This window comes from Brassica rapa, chromosome A05, assembly GCF_000309985.2.
Source record: "Brassica rapa cultivar Chiifu-401-42 chromosome A05, CAAS_Brap_v3.01, whole genome shotgun sequence".
NCBI classification, from domain to species: domain Eukaryota; kingdom Viridiplantae; phylum Streptophyta; class Magnoliopsida; order Brassicales; family Brassicaceae; genus Brassica; species Brassica rapa.
The window spans coordinates 13,751,014-13,768,573 of NC_024799.2; the positions used below are offsets into that span (position 1 = coordinate 13,751,014).

Here is a 17,560-nt window from a genome sequence, read left to right on the forward strand (position 1 = left end):
ACGTAGCGACCGGGCTCGAGCCAAAGTTCGGTCGCTGTGTAGCGATTGAACCTTTCCGAACATCGATACGACACCAGTCCTTGCATTCTCGTCAAACCTTCGAATGCTATCTCCCGAAGACCGTAGCAAGCTCAGTCCATGTTTCCCGCTATTCTAATTCATCGATCAAACTTCGCGGATTAGAAACCGCGGAAAACTAGTAGTAAACGTGTCGAGTCGGAAGACGGCCCAAAGGGACCTAAAACACGACTCGAGGCCCATCCTATGATTTTTCCTAACCAAAAGCCCGTGAACCACAGCATGGTTCACGCTTGGCCCACGAGGAAAGATAAATGTCAAGTTTCCACGGAAAAATACGGAAGTTTTAAAGATAATTGTTAAGATCGGGAAAATGGAATATCTCCATTTTTATGCTATGACGGCTTAAGGGCAGAAGAGTAAAAGCGTAAACCGACCTTGGAGCTAGTATATAAGGATTCCTAGGCGAGGAGCAAGGGGAAGAACTTTTTCAGAGCAAACTTAGCACTTAGAGCAATTTAGGCAATTTTCCGTTTTTGTTATTTCGAGCTGCGACTCAATTAGGTTTAGCCGTCTTAGGGTTGCTAGAACTAGGAATCTCGCCGACAGCTCTCGAGCCCAGGCTTATACCTTGTTGTAACGCTCATACGCAGATTCGGAATAAGATCTACTTTGCTCTCTTTTCGATTTCTTATTTTTATCGTTGTTATTCTCGTGTTCTGATTGCTTGACGTGTGGTAATTAGCAGATATTCGGGTCCTCTGGGAAATTAGGGTTTTCCTAGTTTCCTTATTTAAACGGAAATCGACAGTGTGAATTTCGGTTCCACATCTACTCTTTTAGTTGTGAATTTTTTGTAAAATCAGTAATAATGTTTTCCAAGATGTATTAAATGTGCTAACAATATGTTTACACATTTACAAATCAATGAAATAATAGACTTCAGTAGCTTTTTTCTTATCTTTGGATCTCTCATATGCAATAACAAACTCCAATGGCCTTTTTTTCATCTTAATAAATAAGAATGTTGGTAGCTTCATATTGATACAATATTTTAAGAAGCATTTTAACCCTTCTTCCAACTCATAACAATAGTCATCATTATTGTCTATAACAATAATACTTAAGAGATGGAAACAAACAATAGTAACTAGTCAAAACATATCATATTTTTTATAAGTTTGCGTTGAAAAACTTAGTCAAATTTAGTAAAACTAAGGGAGAGAACATATTTTGTAAATATGAGTTTTACATATCTTGAAGTTACTTATCACTCTTCAAAATACAAGTTATTCAAAAACTAACGTAGAAGACTTAAAAACTAGCGGAGAAGACTTCCACCTCGGATCAGTTAGAAACTTTAACTAACGTGAATGTTGGTAACCTCATAAATATCACCAATTAAGTTATAAATTTCATTCAGTAGCCCAAATATTCATTAATAAACATGAATTAACAAGAAAATATTAAAAAGTCTTTATAGTTTTAGAGAAAATGCAAGTTTATTAAACATTGACGCAGACAACACCCACAGAGGTCATCTAGTAGACTTTCAGAGAAGTTGTCCATTTAGGACGACGCGGACGACTTCAATCTAAGTATTCCAGATGACTAAAATAGAAGTCGTCTGGTCAACGCAGAAGTTATTTTTGCAATTGACTTTGAAATCTGTTATTTCGGACGACTGAAAAATAAGTCATCTACTATTGTTTGGTTAAAAAAAACTCCAAAAAAGCTAGACGACTTACATTTCAGTCGTCATAGGTTAGTTTTGCATTTGACTGGATTATTTCAGAAGTTTGACTTTCCTGGACGACTTACATTTCACCTGTCTAGTGAAAATTAAAATAATAATATTTTTTTTAAAGTAGACGACTTACAGTTAAGTCGTCATAGGTTAGTTTTGCAATTGAAAAAAAAACTTCAAGATTTAATTATATACAGACGACTTATAATTCAGTCGTCCACGAGACGACTTACATGTAAGTCGTCCAGGATTTACGAGGTTTGACCAAAATCTCGGAAAAAAATCTCAGACGACTTACAAGTAAGTCGACTTACAAGTAAGTCGTCTCTGTATAATTAAATCTTGAAGTTTTTTTTCAATTGAAAACTAACCTATGACTACTTAATTATAAGTCGTTTACTTTTAAAAAAAAATATTATTATTTTAATTTTCGTCAGACGACTGAAATGTAAGTCGTCTGGGGAAGTCAAACTTCTGAAATTATCCAGTCAAATGCAAAACTAACATATGACGATTGAAATGTAAGTAGTCTAGGTTCTTTGGAGATTTTTTTGAAACCAAACAAAAACAGATGACTTAACTTTCAGTCGTCTCAGGTTACAGATTTCAAAATCAATTGCAAAAATAACCTCTGCGTTGACCAGACGACTCGTCTACAGCCAGACGACTTCCCAAATAAGTCATATGACTAACAGATCTGGGAAAAAACTCGATGTCATACCTTAAATTGGTGAGATAAGTTTCTTAGCATACATAAGGCTTCTCCAAGCACACAAAATCACAAACGAAAGTGACCCACCCAGAATTATTAGCTTCTATGACTCTATGAACCATAAAAATTTTAGAATCAAAATCTTGGGTTTTTTTAGCTCATTGTGGAGAGAAAGTGAGAGATATGTTGTGTTTAGTTCACAAGAATGGAAAAAAAAGAAGGGTAAATCGATTTTGGGAGCATTAAGAGGTTCATGTTGGTTGTTCATGGTGGTTGTGGTATTGATGACAATGGCAATCTTGTAATTACTTGAAGATGATGAGGGTGAGAGAGTAAAAATGTCAGTTTCGAAAAGAAAAAAAATTGATGGCATTTTCGTAAATTATATGAATTTGTGGGGTGAAAGGGCAAAACCAATTTTCAAAAAAAGAAGGGAGGTTAGTTTTGTGTTTGACTTTAAGTTGTAAGTCAATTCTGCAAAAAGCTCTATTTTATTATTAGAAATCCATACAATTTAAATAATGTTACATTTATATGTATTTATGTATAAAATGGTTTTCATAATTTGGAATTTTGTAAAAAAAGGGTCTAAAGTTAATTTGGTTAATTTTTTTTTCTGTAACAAAAGTTAATTGGATTTATAATTTTATTTTCTGAATGGGTTGTATCAGTTAAATTATATTTTTTAAATTAAACGCCTAAAGTCCAATTAATAATATTTATTTTGTTGATAACAAAGTGAGATTAAATAGGGATAACATATAATATATAAGGAAGACCAAAAAAAAATAAAAAAAAAAGGGTCCAACAACATTTTATAAGTAAATTTTTAAAGACTGCTTCTGTTTTAATAGTATTGATTTAATTTTTTTCTTTTTAAATTATCCACTGCAACTTTCAACAATTGTAAATACCAGAGGCCTTTTTTTTTAATTTTCAGAAATCTAAAGTGTAATTTAGTAGTGGAAACTGTTTTTTTTTTAAACGCAAATAATCGCTACTATCCTTAAATACTCCGTTGGTTTGTGGATGATAAGTGAGAAAACAATTATATGATTTTCAATATGCGTGCTTTTCCAATTTTTGGTAGATAGCCAATTTTGTGTGGCAATGGTCATTTATTTGGTATGCGAAGTTGGTGATAACAACATTTGTTTGTGTTTTGCATAGGGAATAAGAGTTAGTAATATCACTGTTAAAATGCTATGTTAAATTTAATGTTTTTTTTGTTTCGCTAATGTGAACTCTTTATGAAGATTAAACTCCCAAATTGTAAATATGATTTACAGTTGTTATAGAAATAAGTATCGAAAAAATGTTACTAAAATGTTTTAAAGGTACCCATATATGTCACATATTTTTTAGCTGAAACTAATTATTGTTGAATGTTTTACAAATTTTCTGTAGAATTTGCTATTAATTTGTTAAAAAAATTTGACAGTCATTGTTATGACAAAATGGTGGCAAAATTGTTGCAAAGTTTTACAAAAAAATGAACTTTGAGGAAATTGTGTCATTATCAAATTTTCTTATACTGTTAGAAGTGGTAGTACATTCAGTAAAAGTTAATAAATTAGTTGTAATTAACATGTCCTTATTTTTCAAATTAAGATTAAGAACAACATTTTTTTCTGAAGATTTTAAAGTACAAACAAATGCTTTATCATCATTCATTCATATATAAGCGGTGCCGGACTCATAGACATGTGAATTATATGCAGCACAATTGTATTGCGATTTCTAGGAGCATACAGACAGTAGAAAATGATTTACTATCTTGACACTAGCTCCCTTCTCTCTTGAGAGTTTTGAAATTTAGTTAAAAGTTATGAGCAATTTTATGAGCGTAGGAAAAAAATAATAATTAAAGTTACATGAAAAATTATGCTTCTGCCCATAAATTGTTTGTTCATTGGTTTTGTACATGAAATAATGCACACAGGCTCGCATATTTTCTTTACCTACCGTCTCTCAGCAGTTAGTTCTACTCATTTTGAAACACCAAAGGATCATCACAAATGAAAAAAATAGAAAGAAAATGAAAGAACTTCCGAGTTACCTTAGTAATATCGGCTATGGATGCTGTGAAGGGAGAGCCATATCAAAGAAAAAAATATATAAATAAACATGCTTTGGAGTTCGCCAGAGACCGGTGAAGATCCTTGAACCGCTCCATATTACTCACAACACTGTTTTTGTTAGTTGCTTGATCAAATAAATTGCTGGCTGGCTAGTCGCTCTCACTACTATGTCTATCTGCTAGGCATTCCCAGAATGGTTACTAATATTAGCTTCTGCAATAAATCAACACACTCAAAACTCTCAAGTATGAGTAAGTAAGTAACCTCGTTTCCCTTCCATTGCGTCTTTCTTCTCTTGGCAACTTGCACAAAGGAATGGACCATCCCATGGACGAAGCTTTCTGCAATTAGCCGTTCCAGCATGGATCGAGACACCTTCTCCTGGTTTCACTTCTACTTGACACACAGCACACATGAACAACTTGAACATATTGCAAAGCGGGTACTTTGTATCTAATCTGTAACAAACAAATAGCAAGAAGGATCAAGTTTAATCAAAACAAAAGCTTATCAAAAAAATAAAAATAAAAAGTATATATTGCATATCAAGTATCGCACCTCTCTGAAAGCATAGCTGATCCCTCTTCAAACAGTTCTTCAACTAAATCAGGTTCTGCATACTCTTTCTCTATATTAGAAGAAGAGTCCGAACCTTTTCTTTTGAACATTGACTTTAACATTCCTTTCCCTTGCTTTTTCGGCGGCGGCACGGATGCAGCTAGTTTTTCTGATGGCAATATATCAACCACTATACATGTTGTATCATCGCGAATACCTTTTTTCCCCACAGCTTCCTGTGTGAAGCAATGAAAAAAAAAACATCAAGAAAAAAGTATATCGAAAAATATAAGCAACTCTGATACTATACTTTAACAATATGCTCGGCGGAAGGTTCAGGTGGCAAACCCCGGCAACAATCAAGAGCCTCTTCTGCACTAATTGCATCCCACACACCATCACTTGAGATGATAAGTCGACCACCAGCTGAAGATAACTACATGACCACAACAAATACACACATCTTTCAGAATAAACTCAAATACATGTAGAATTTCAGCTAGCGCCGTAACCACAACATACGAGAGTTAAAGCGTGTTTGAACCTTGACTTGCTTCACATAAGGAACTGGAACAATGTATTCGCCAACATCCAGATCTCCAATGGATCTCGAGAGACAGAGACCACCAGGCCAACATCTCAGAGGACCAATCTAAAACAAGTTTGATTTAGTTATTAGAATCTTTGATTTTGAAAGCTAGCACAAACAAGTTTCCATATGAGTTTCATTCTACAAAGCTAGCATTACTTTAAAGTGGATTTTAGCTAAAGAAGTACCTCAGTACCACCACCAGTATTTAGCCGACCAACTTCACCACCACTTGCTGTAACACGATCTCGCCTGTCATAAAAGCAAAAGATATCGATGATGCCACTATTTACAGACAATTAAAGCAATGGTTCAACAGAAGGAATTAGCGGACTTACTCTTCTTCGTTTATTTCAAGCCGATGATCAGCAGATAAATAATAGACACCACCCTCAGCAGGCTCAAGTATGCAACGAGAGTCACCTACAGATGCAACACTCACCACCCATCCTTCTACTATGACAAAGGTTACAGTCGTTCCAGACTTCCTTGCTGAGATGCCAGAGAACAAAACAGCATCAAAGAATAACCCAAATATTTCGATTACAGAATAAGAGAGAGCTTATACCTCTTTCCTGGAAATCTTTATCAGTTTTCACAAATCCTGCTACCATAGCCCTAGGAAGTGCGGCAACCCACTCATCTCTGTTGAGATCAGGGGGTATTGCAGCTAATACATTGTTCAGAAGGTTTTCCTTGGTGTAGATAGCTGCTGCAGGGCCATTGTGTCCATCAAAAAGCTGCAATGTACAATTAGAGGTATCAAATACCAATCCAAATGTGTTGCATTCCTGAGAAGAGCAAAGACAAACCCCAAAAACTGAGAAGGTAGAAACGCCATCCCCCATGACCCTTTGACAGTCTGTTTTAACAAACGTAAAGTCCTCCCCTTTCTTGCTCTGATTAAACTGGCCGTGCACAAGTTCAGGGCTGTCTATCTTTTCATTTGCTGATTCACGCTTGAGCAAAACTGAAAGTGGAACTGTATGATGGTCTCCTTTTGTTGACATTTTGTTTCCCTTAGCTTGAGAACAATACTCAAAAACTTCCTCTACCAAATCTCTCAATCATATACAAACAAAACCTGATACAAATAAAAATACAAATACAATTCAACTGTCAGAAGGAGAAACAAGACGATTGACCGATGAGAGCATCAAATGAGATCTTCAAATGAATTCAAAACACACACAGAATCATAATGTCCTCAAAACAAATGATGTGAGGCATATTACGAATCACATCGCGCAAAGAAATTACGCAAATGGGTGGGGAGAGAAATAGAGGAAGCATTACGATTTGGATTTTCTTTTCTTAAGATCAGGCGGAGAGAGACGGGGATGAAGCGGCTTCTTCTACCTCTAATCGTAAATGACGGATCACGGCGCTCGCCATTGGCACAGCCGTAAGAGAGAGAGAGAGAGACTACAGAAAACGCGCAAACGAAGGTCTCTCCTTCTTCTCTGTCTGTTTCCTTCCCTCTCTTTATTTAATCTGTTTAAAAAATTAATTAAAACTCCCTCGAGCTGTCGTTTTGGTTCCCACGTGGTCGACCTGGCTTAACCCATAAGTCTCGGATTTGGAACGCTAAAATTCAACGCATACTAGGTAGACATTTTCCACATATAGGCCCTGTTCGTTTGTACATCTGAAAGATGCATTTAGATGGTCCATCTCGACGGAAAAATAGCATTTTTACGGTTTTGACAAAAAATATTTTTGCGGTTTTTAAGTAAATATGTGTTTTTCGCGAAAAAGTGCAATTTTATGGTTTTGGCAGAAAAATACGTTTTATGGATTTGGCGGAATAATACGTTTTTTGCGGTTTGGACGGAAAAAATATGTTTTAAAGTTTTGGCGGGAAAAATGTTTTTGACGAGAAAAGTTTTTTCTCACGATTTTGGCGGAAAAAGTTTTTTTTTCGCGATTTTGGCTGGAAACGTGTTTTTGACGAGAAGAGTTTTTTTTTCGCGATTTTGGCGGAAAAAGCATTTTTGCAGTTTTGGCAGAAAAATACAATTTTCTGTTTTTGGCGGAAAAATACATTTTTTCGGTTTTGGCGGAAAATGCGCTTTTCCGGTTTTGGCAGAAAATGCGCTTTTTCGGTTTTGGCGAGAAAATGTGTTTTTCCATATTTGGCGGGAAAATACGTTTTTTCCAGTTTTGGCGGGAAAATACATTTTTCCGGTTTTGGCGGGAAAATTTGTTTTTCTGTTTTAGCGGGAAAATACGTTTTCCGATTTTAGCGGGAAAATACGTTTTTCCGGTTTTGGCGGGAAAATTTCATTTCCGGTTTTGGCGGTAAAATTGTGTGTTTTCAGTTTTGGCGGGAAAATGTATTTTTTGGTTTTAGCGGGAGAATTCCGTTTTCCGATTTTGGCGGGAAAATTCCATTTTTTGGTTTTGGCGGGAAAATTTAGTTTTTCGGTTTTGGCGAGAAAATGCCTTTTTTGGTTTTGGCGAGAAAATGCGTTCTTCCGGTTTTGGCGGGAAAATGCTTTTTGCGGTTTTGGACGGAAAATGCTTTTTGGAGTTTTGGCGGGAATATGCATTTTTGGGTTTTGGCGGGAAAATGCATTTTTCGGTTTTGGTCGAAAAGTACGGTTTTATTGGTTTAGCCGAAAAATGTGTTTTTATGAAAATGTGTGTTTTATGTTTTTTTTTGCGGAAAAACGCATCTTGCGGTTTTGGCGGGAAAGTGTGTTTTTCAGCTTTTTGCGAGAAAATGCATTTTTTGGTTATAGCGGAAAAATGTATATGCAAAAAAATAGAATTTACGGTTTGAAAATAATCTTTTGATTTTAAAAAGTCATTTTTGTCATTTATCATTTTGGACTGAACTAGATGCATTTGCATCTAGATGCATTTGCATCTAGATGCACCATCAAGACTTATTTTCATTTGGGTGAGAATTTGGGATGAATTTTTAAAAATTCAGCTAGGTGATCCATCTGGATGTAGCATAATAATGCACAAAACGAACATCAATTTGAATCTTCACCCAGATGGATCACCTGGGTGAGCAAACGAACAGAACCATAATACTTACAAAAACATCTATCACGTCTTTTGTTTTTTTTTGTCAACTTTGCATTTCATTTAGAAGCCAACTAGGCAATTAATGTAAGTCTTTCTCCTTTTGCTATGTCTTCTCTCTAAATCCGACACAGAAGAAAGATTGAGAGAAAACCTCTGCCGGAGCTTCTAACAATCTCATCTCCGATCAGTAAGTTTGATTCTGGAAAGCGGTGATCCTTCTTACACTGCTATCGCCAGCTTTTGTTTTTCGGGAAACGGTGGCTCTGACAGCACCGGTTTCGCTGGCTTCTTCTCCGGTTTGATCCGGAATCAAGTTCTCGATCTACGCTTTTGGTCTTCCTCTGTCCAATTTCTAAGCGTAGATCGAGGTTTTTTGAGATCTATAGTTTTCATCGGTTTTGGGCTCCAAGGTGGAGTTGGATCGCGCTTTGATCTGAATCCGGCGGAAGCTGTTGTAGTCTTCTGGTGGATGTCCGACTATTGCGGCGACGGAGGTTGCATGCCGGTGAAGGGGTGGGGCTTCGATCGTAGGACACTTGCCCTTCTGATGGTGATTCGGTCAAAACATGGCGGCCTGGTAACGCGTGTCCCTTGCAGCGAGGATTTCAACACGTGTCCCGTTTCATGCAACAAGCGGGAATGAAGAGGCGCCTTCTGGATTAGTGTGATGGGCTTAGGGCCCAATAGGTTACGGTGTGGTTAGCCCCAGTGTGTTTGGGCTTTAGTCTCTGGACTGGGTAGTAAGTATGGCCCATGTTGAGTGAACGGTTGGACCGGAGTGTATGGTCCACGTTGGGTGGACGGTTGGGCTGAAGGCCCATGTGTTTGATTGTCCCTTTGTATGCCATTTTTGGGTTTTATGTTGTTTTTGTTTGGTCTTTTGCCCTTTTATATAATATTAATAGATGGGAAAAAAAAGCCAACTAGGCAATTACAAGCTTACAATCAAACAGCCATCCCCACTACAAACCCGAATACACAATTAAGCCCAAGAAATCCCAAATATAACATAATTTTGATAAATCCTCTTTACTCTTTGGTAAAAGAATTTCAGTGAATGAAAGACAGCAGATCAAAAATACACTTGGTATCCAAAACAAGGCGGAATGAGCTCCTATTTAGAAATCCCAGAGGATATCAGTGGATCAAAGTGTAAAATTTCCGCTTTCTTAAAAGAGAAGTTACTACACAGAGTGAATGGTTGGACTGGTAGATAGCTGTCTAAGGGAGGAAAGGAAGTTTTAGTTAAATATATCTTGTTAGCTCTTCCGACCTATGTCATGTCCAGCTTCCTGCTCCCATTGGAAATACGTGAGAACCTAGCAAGTGCCATTGTACAATTCTGGTGGAGCTCGAATCCACCAAAAAGAGGAATCCACTGGGAAAAATGAGAAAAAATGTCTGCACCTCGGGAGGAGAGAGGAATTGGCTTCCGCATGATTCATGAATTTAATCTAGCTCTTTTAGCTAAACAACTTTGGCGTCTTTTTCAATTTCTAGATTCATTAGTGGCGAGAGTTCTTCAGGGAAAATATTACCGTCTGAGTTTGCCGTTCCGAATTGGTACAGTAGATACCCCATCGTATGTATGGACGAGTATTATAGCCGCGAGGAAGCTATTACTTCTGGACTTCATAAGCAAAGTGCATTCAGGATATGCAATTAATGTGTGGGAGGATCTTTGGATCCCTTCGACGCCTGCAAGGCTGGCTCGCGCCCGGGCCACAACAGTAAACCCAAAGATGACCGTTAGTAGTCTTATCAATTCTAAATCAAAGGAGTGGAATACTCGACTACTGGAACAATATGTAGCTTAAGAGGATATTTTGATTATTCCGAGTTTGACCATAAGCCCAACTCACCGACATGATACATTTTGCTGGGGTTACACCAAAAATGGTCAATATACTGTTAAGTCAGGATACTGGGTTGCTTTAAATTTAATGAGAGCTGAGGAGGATATAGAAGTTCTACAACCCATCATAACCAAAATTCAAGCCTTCGCTTGGAAGGTGAATGTGTCACAAAAGATTTGTCATCTTATATGGTAACCAATCTCATGACAGGTAACAGTAACAAGGAATATGTTACGCCGTAATATGTGTTGTGATAATTATTGCCCAAGATGTGGAGAGCCAGAAGAGACTGTTACTCATGCGATCTTTGAGTGTCCACCGGCCTTACAAGCATGGGAATTATCATCAACACCGTGAGCTCTCAAATCTTCCATGTATCAAGTATTTATGCTAATTTGGACTACCTTTTTGGGGGAAAGAGTAGTATCATGGAGCCAGCATATGATAGGGTCCCTATCCTTGGATAATTTGGTTCATCTGAAAAGGTAGGAACGATAAGTTGTTTAGAGGCATAGACAGAGACCCATTGGAACTAGTCAGGTATGCAGATAGTGAGTGCCAAGCTTGGTACAATGCAAGAGACACTGTAATGGTTCCTACGCAGGTACAAATTGCTGAAGAAACACAGGCCTTAAGCTTGGGTAATATTTGTATGGTGGATGGTTCATGGACTTCCACAGCTCAGTTTAGTGAAATTGGATGGGTTTGGAAGGATAGCATGGGGAAGATTCAACTCATGGGGTCAAGGAATTTAAGGAGGCGAGAGACAGCGTTACACTCGAAACTGGAAGCGCTACAATGGGCAATAGAGAGTATAATACAACACTCGACCTGTCAGAGGTTTGGGACAGATTGCAAGGTGCGATGATAGAACATCCACAAGCTTGGCCCAACTTCTCAACTGAGCCGAAAATCATTCAAACTCTTCGGTTGTGTTTTTCGGACTTCAAGATCAGCTACTTTCCAAGGACGCAAAATGAGATTGCAGATTCGTTAGCTAGGAATGCACGTTCTTTTCAAAGATCTTTATGTTTTATTGGTTCTTCCACTCCGGTCTGGCTACCCATACTACCTCAAGTTTGAGTAATAGAATAACTGTTTGCTGCAAAAAAAAATAATATATATATAATTTGCTTTCATCTTACGGGTGACTCTGCAGCCCATGCGTCAGACAAAAGAAGGAAGCAATACACGTGTCAAAGCTTCTGTATGCAGTTGAACACAATTCACGGGCCTGAAACGCGCCGCCGAGCGAAAAGGGGACCTGCTTCACCAATGAATTTGGCTTAATACGATCTGCATCATTTGGGCTTGTTGATCTTCACTTGAGATTGCCTTCCATCTTCATTGAGACTACTTGACTGGAAACGATTTGATTCACCGGAATTTAAGCGGAGGAAACTTTTTCACATTGGAAAAAGACCATTTATCGGTCCGCCATAGACGCCGATTCTTCTTGATCCACTCCATAAATGACAACAGAGATCCTTCAAACCCGTTCAACTCCCGATCAGAGATGCTTTCTTCAAAGCCAATCTGGCTACACCAACGAAGAAAGACTGATTCTCCTATGAATTGGTTAGGTGAACGGAGAACCAAACGATGTCCTTTCAATTGTCTCCGGGATATAATACAAAGCTGTAGGAAAGCAACATGATTCCCTACTACCGATCAAAACTGATAGGAGTTTATTGTCTTCTATCATCAATCCAAAGAAGATTAGAATGAAACTCTACTCGAAGATTGATTGAAGAAGCACTCCAAAAGTCGCCATCGCGAAAGTTTAATCCACTAAATCGGAAAAACTAAAGTCGCCTTGCGAAGAAACTATTTTACAGATCAAAAAAACAAAACAAATTTCATTTCCTCCTTCTGAAAGATCTGTAAGTGTGAAGAAGGAAAGGAAGAGATAATCTTCTCTCTCACATCTAGATCTTCACATATACTCTATTAATATTTTATGTTTCTTTTTTTTTATACCAAGAGGTTTTAGGATTTAAGATTGTAAATTTTTAGGTTCAAAACAACCTTTAATATTAAGTTTTTCTAGTAGTCAGCCAAATTAGGAATTTCTCATACAATTACTAGAGTTTTTTTCAGTTAACCTAATGATCTCTGATTATTTTATAATTTTCCTTTTTAGACATATTTGTAGATAAAATAGAGAAGCCGCGAGAGCGAAAACATGTTGAGTATCAACCGCGAGAAATTTATTCATTTTGACATTATACATCATAGTGTTTGAATGGTGCAATAGCAGGTGTTCTCTACATAATTGATTTTGTGTACTTTAAAACTATTTACGTTTTTTGAAGTTCCAAAACTGACAAGGAGAAAGACTTCACAAATATTAACTTTTTTTTTTGTATAAAAACAATTCATCTGCATGTAGTTTTACCCACACCACTTTTGATGCTATCCGAATTATTCTACCTCTCCCTTAGCCAGTCGATAATTTTCTACAAAATAAAATAAATCTAAAAATATTCAATTAATAGCTTTTCGATGTTTAAGATATTAACTGTTATTGTTTTTAGCTTCGCTGTTGATTCTGAGAACAACGTAATAGCTTTTCGATGCTTAAAACTAACCTTTCATTAAACAAATTAAAACCATTTTTAAAAATTTTAATGAAAAAGGATAAAAATAAAATGTTGTAGAAAGGCAAAAGAAATGTGAAACAATTAAAAAAAGAGAACAAAAGACAAGGAACCAAATATCCCGTAACCCTAATGTTCTTCCATATCAAAATCCTCCACAACCATTCATTTAAAATCCTCTAAGGTAGAACTTGATTCCAATACAATAGCATATCTCCTTTGTTATCAGCCGAAAAAAACTCATCCAGTTGTTGCACCAAATTTCCAAACACCATATGTTGTATAGATATGCATATAAAACAAAAGTTTGTGAAAATCATAAGATAAACTATGGAGAAATCATAGATTGATGAAGAAAAAAAGGTAAAATTGTTTTTTTTTAAATATATTTTGGCAAAGCAAATCGATCAAAACATGTTTTAAGAAGTAAGAATATTTTTAGAATATTTTTTTAACAAAAACTTCCCTAATTTTCAAAAAACAGGGTTTCTTATCCGTAGAAATCACCTTCTACAATGAGTACAACCACGAAAAAATCGTGAATGCAATTTCTACTTCATGTAGACGTATGTATTATATTTAGATTTCACATTTCCGAAATTTTAAAATACTTCATAAAAGTAGAAACTGCACTCGAGAGAAAATTAAATATCTTGACAATTAGTAGAATTCACATTTCTCATATTTAGAATTTTAATTAAAAGTAGATTGTTCGTTCTAAAAAAAATAGATAGACTTATTTATTTTGGAATTCGTTTTCTACTAACTCATTTTTACGAATTCTATTTTTAGTAGAACATAATTTTAAAATTTTATTTATCAATTTTTTCAACAAAAGAAAAATATGTGTTTGGGTATATGAGTGTTTTATTAATTGTTTATATTTTTAATAATTTTTTTGACTCATAAAACTATTTATTTCATTAAGTTTCAGAAATAAAAAGGTTAAAAAAGAAACAAAATAAACAAAATTGGTTTTATACCAAAAAAAAAAAAACATCCTAAATTTTTGTCCCATTTCGACAAGTTTTCGAAAAAGTTTAGAACCGAGAATTAACCGAACGAGAAAAATCAATTCCACTAATAATAAGCAACAACTTCGTCCGAATTAATTCACAACTTTACCTTTTAACCGACGCTCCATCTCAGGAATACAAACCGAAAAATCCCAAATCGCAACAAGTTCTCCTCTCCGCCGTAGCCGTAATCTACCGGAGACTTTACCTTTCGTTGATGGGCCAATCAACATCCGCCGCCGGAAAGATCATCCTTAATGGACGGAGAACCAAATTGTTATCTTCCAACTCTTCGATTGAAACCGAGGTCTCACCGGACTACACGTCTTATATACCCGACGAGTGCTTAGCCTTAGTGTTTCAGTTTCTCAACTCCGGTAATCGGAAAAGATGTGCTCTCGTTTGCCGACGGTGGATGATCGTTGAAGGACGTAATCGTCACCGTCTCTCTCTCCACGCTCGCTCAGCTCTGATTACTTGGATCCCTTCCCTCTTCTCTCGATTCGATTCCGTCGTGAAGCTTTCTCTAAAATGCGACCGTAGATCCGTGAGTATCAACGACGAGGCTTTAGCCATGATATCTCTCCGGTGTCGTAATCTGAAGAGGCTTAAGCTTAGAGCTTGCCGTGAGCTCACTTACAAAGGTATGGCTACGTTCGCTGAGAACTGCAAAGGTTTGAACATACTCTCTTGTGGATCTTGCGATTTCGGAGCTGAAGGCGTGAAGGCCGTGCTCGATCACTGCTCCTCCCTCGAGGAGTTATCCATCAAGCGTCTCCGTAACTTCACCGACTCAAGTCATGAGCCGATCGGTCCAGGTCTTGCTGCTTCTTCTCTCAAGTCGATTTGCTTGAAGGAGCTTTACATTGGCGAATGCTTTGGTCCTGTGATCGCCGGGGCAAAGAATCTCAGATCTTTGAAGCTTTTCAGGTGCTCTGGTGACTGGGACATGGTTCTTGAAGAGATGGCGGTTAAGGAGCATGGTATAGTGGAGATTCATCTAGAGAGGATGCAAGTCACTGATGTAGCTTTAGCTGCCATCTCTAATTGCTCGAGCCTCGAGATTTTGCATCTTGTGAAGACGCCTGAATGTACTAATGGTGGATTAGCTGGAATTGCTGAGAAGTGTAAGTGTTTAAGGAAGCTTCATATAGATGGATGGAAAGCGAATTTGATTGGAGACGAAGGGCTTGTTGCTGTGGCTAAGTTTTGTTCTAAGTTACAGGAGCTGGTTCTCATTGGTGTGAATCCGACAACGCTAAGTTTAGCAATGTTGGCTGTAAAATGTCAGAATCTTGAAAGATTAGCACTTTGTGGTTGTGATACGTTTGGTGATCCTGAGCTTTCTTGTATTGCAGCGAAGTGTCCGAGTTTAAGGAAATTATGTATCAAGAACTGTCCGATTTCAGATTTGGGGATCGAGAATCTTGCAAACGGTTGCCCTGGTTTAATTAAAGTGAAAATCAAGAAGTGTAGAGGAGTGATGGGCGGTTGCGCAGACTGGTTAAGAACGGTCAGGCCTATGCTTTCGGTGAACGCAGACACCGTAGAACCAGAAGGTCATGAAGAAGGAAGCAATGATGCTGTTGAAGGAGGTTTGCAAGAGAACAGAATCGAGTTCCCTAGTTTGAACAGCCAGATTGTAGCACCAAGCCTTGCGTCAAGCAGTAGAAGCCGGTCAGGGTATTTCAAATCACGAGTTGGATTATTCAGTGGAATAAGTTTAGTAGCTTGCACTTTGAGACAACGTGAAAGCAGTTGATTGGCTGTGCAAGAAAATAAAGATAAATCAAGACTCCGTCCCATGCAACTCCTTTGATCCCAGCCCCAGGGTTATTCTTCTGGTTGTGGAAGAAAACAAAGAAAGGGTCAGACAAATGGGCTCAAAAAAAAATTATGCGACTCATACGTACATTAAAAACAGTAGCATAGAAACGTTGGAAACATGATTTCTAGTACGGGAAACATGATACGTGGAAACATGATTTCTAAAAAGTTAGGAATAGAAACGTCGTAGAAGCGTCTATAATATATATATATATTACGATTAATCATTATGTAAGTTTGATTGTTTTTCGTTTGATTTATTTAAGAGAAAAAAAAAAGTAATAGAAGTATTGTTTTCTTTGTACATTTTATAATTCTTATCAAAATTAGCAAAAAAAAAAGGGAGAATTTTACTTCTACACTTTCTTTGGTACCACATTTCAAATATACCACTAGTAGAAAGACATTTTCATAAATACACTTTTCATTAATAATCAAAAGACCATACTAGTCCTATCTTTATCTCTCTCTCGCGTTCCTCTTTTCTTCCTCTCTCTCTCTGGCGATCTTTTTTCTTCCTCTCTGCCTCTGATTCACCGGAGATCCACCATCTCTCTCTCGCGATATTTTTTCTTCCTCTCTGCCTCCGATTCACCGGAGATCCACCATCTCTCTCATTCCACCGGTTCTCTGCGATTCACACTGTCGACTCCTACTTCTGTACAAGATTCCCAACTGGTATGCATCTAATTTCTCTTTCTTTTGTTTGTGTCGATTAATTTTGCGAAATTTCGATTTTGTGGTTACTCTAGTCAAAAAATCAAACGAGGTTGCTTTAGACTTCTAATATGTACAGGTCGATCTAAGATAAACAGTTTTGATTGTGAAAACATTGAGTTTTTGACAACTTAAGATCCTTTATAACCCTTTGTAACTCTAAGTTATTTTGTAATGTAATTGATATGTTCAGTTCCCAGAAGTTGTGTTTAAGCTTATATGACATCCACAACCCTGCCAACACACATTTGCTTCGATGTACAATGGTAATCACCATTTTCATCATTGACTCTTGTTTTTCTCTTAAATCTTATTGAACAATCATTGAGATTTTTTTTTGTTTCTTCTTGTGTCTTAAATTGCAGAATCTGTTTCCTTTAGCGAACTAATCTCCTCTGATTCCTTGATTGCGAAACCTCTGTTTCTCAGTTGTTGATTTTGTTCCATTTACTTTTTTACTTGCTCTCTCTCACATACAAAGACCATAGCTTTTCCACAAGTTTCGTGGCAGAAAATTTTCACGCTTTCTATATCAGATTTTGAGTGTTTGGTTACTTTAACAGTCTGCTTCTGCTGATGGATCTGGAAACTGAAAATCGAATAGCTTCGGTTCTATTGAGAGAAGCAGCAGAGTTGAGGAGACAAGCTGAAAAAGATGGTGTCCGAGCTTATATTGAGAAGCCTAATGTAAGACATCGACCTAACTCGAGGTTTCTCACAGCAACTGTCCTTGAATTTCAACAATGTAATGCTTTTCTTTCCACCCTTTACTTATTTTCGTTTTACAAAAGTTAAGATTG

General features: G+C 37.0%; 2 protein-coding genes across 3 annotated transcripts; one reads left to right on the top strand and one right to left on the bottom strand.

Moving 5' to 3' along the window:
* Positions 1 to 4,320: 4,320 nt before the first annotated feature.
* LOC103868720 (probable protein phosphatase 2C 12) lies at positions 4,321 to 7,250 on the bottom strand. Its single transcript, XM_009146794.3, has 10 exons — positions 7,002 to 7,250; positions 6,518 to 6,789; positions 6,274 to 6,445; positions 6,044 to 6,197; positions 5,894 to 5,957; positions 5,661 to 5,768; positions 5,427 to 5,552; positions 5,117 to 5,352; positions 4,823 to 5,016; positions 4,321 to 4,733 (listed from the first exon to the last, which is right to left on the bottom strand). Exons 2-10 carry the CDS (start codon positions 6,713 to 6,715, stop codon positions 4,708 to 4,710), a joined length of 1,278 nt encoding a protein of 425 aa, XP_009145042.1. The 5' UTR covers positions 6,716 to 6,789; positions 7,002 to 7,250; the 3' UTR covers positions 4,321 to 4,707.
* Positions 7,251 to 8,364: 1,114 nt separating this feature from the next.
* On the top strand, positions 8,365 to 16,349 carry LOC103868721 (F-box protein At1g47056). 2 transcript variants are annotated; one of them, XM_033292066.1, is made up of 2 exons: positions 8,365 to 15,502; positions 15,575 to 16,349. In XM_033292066.1, exons 1-2 carry the CDS (start codon positions 14,434 to 14,436, stop codon positions 15,976 to 15,978), a joined length of 1,473 nt encoding a protein of 490 aa, XP_033147957.1. In that variant the 5' UTR covers positions 8,365 to 14,433; the 3' UTR covers positions 15,979 to 16,349. The 2 variants fall into 2 exon arrangements, with proteins under 2 accessions (XP_033147957.1, XP_033147956.1); XM_033292065.1 differs by having other exon boundaries at positions 8,370 to 16,349.
* Positions 16,350 to 17,560: the final 1,211 nt, after the last annotated feature.

Bases quoted from the DNA above. Each gene is read 5' to 3' on its own strand.
- LOC103868721 (XM_033292065.1), top strand. From the start codon at position 14,434: ATGGGCCAATCAACATCCGCCGCCGGAAAGATCATCCTTAATGGACGG.
- LOC103868720 (XM_009146794.3), bottom strand. From the start codon at position 6,715: ATGTCAACAAAAGGAGACCATCATACAGTTCCACTTTCAGTTTTGCTC. The intron at 6,446-6,517 runs GTTTGTCTTTGC...TGTACATTGCAG, and splicing joins CTACCTTCTCAGTTTTTGGG to CTTTTTGATGGACACAATGG. The intron at 5,958-6,043 runs GTAAGTCCGCTA...CTTTTATGACAG, and splicing joins CTTGAAATAAACGAAGAAGA to GCGAGATCGTGTTACAGCAA.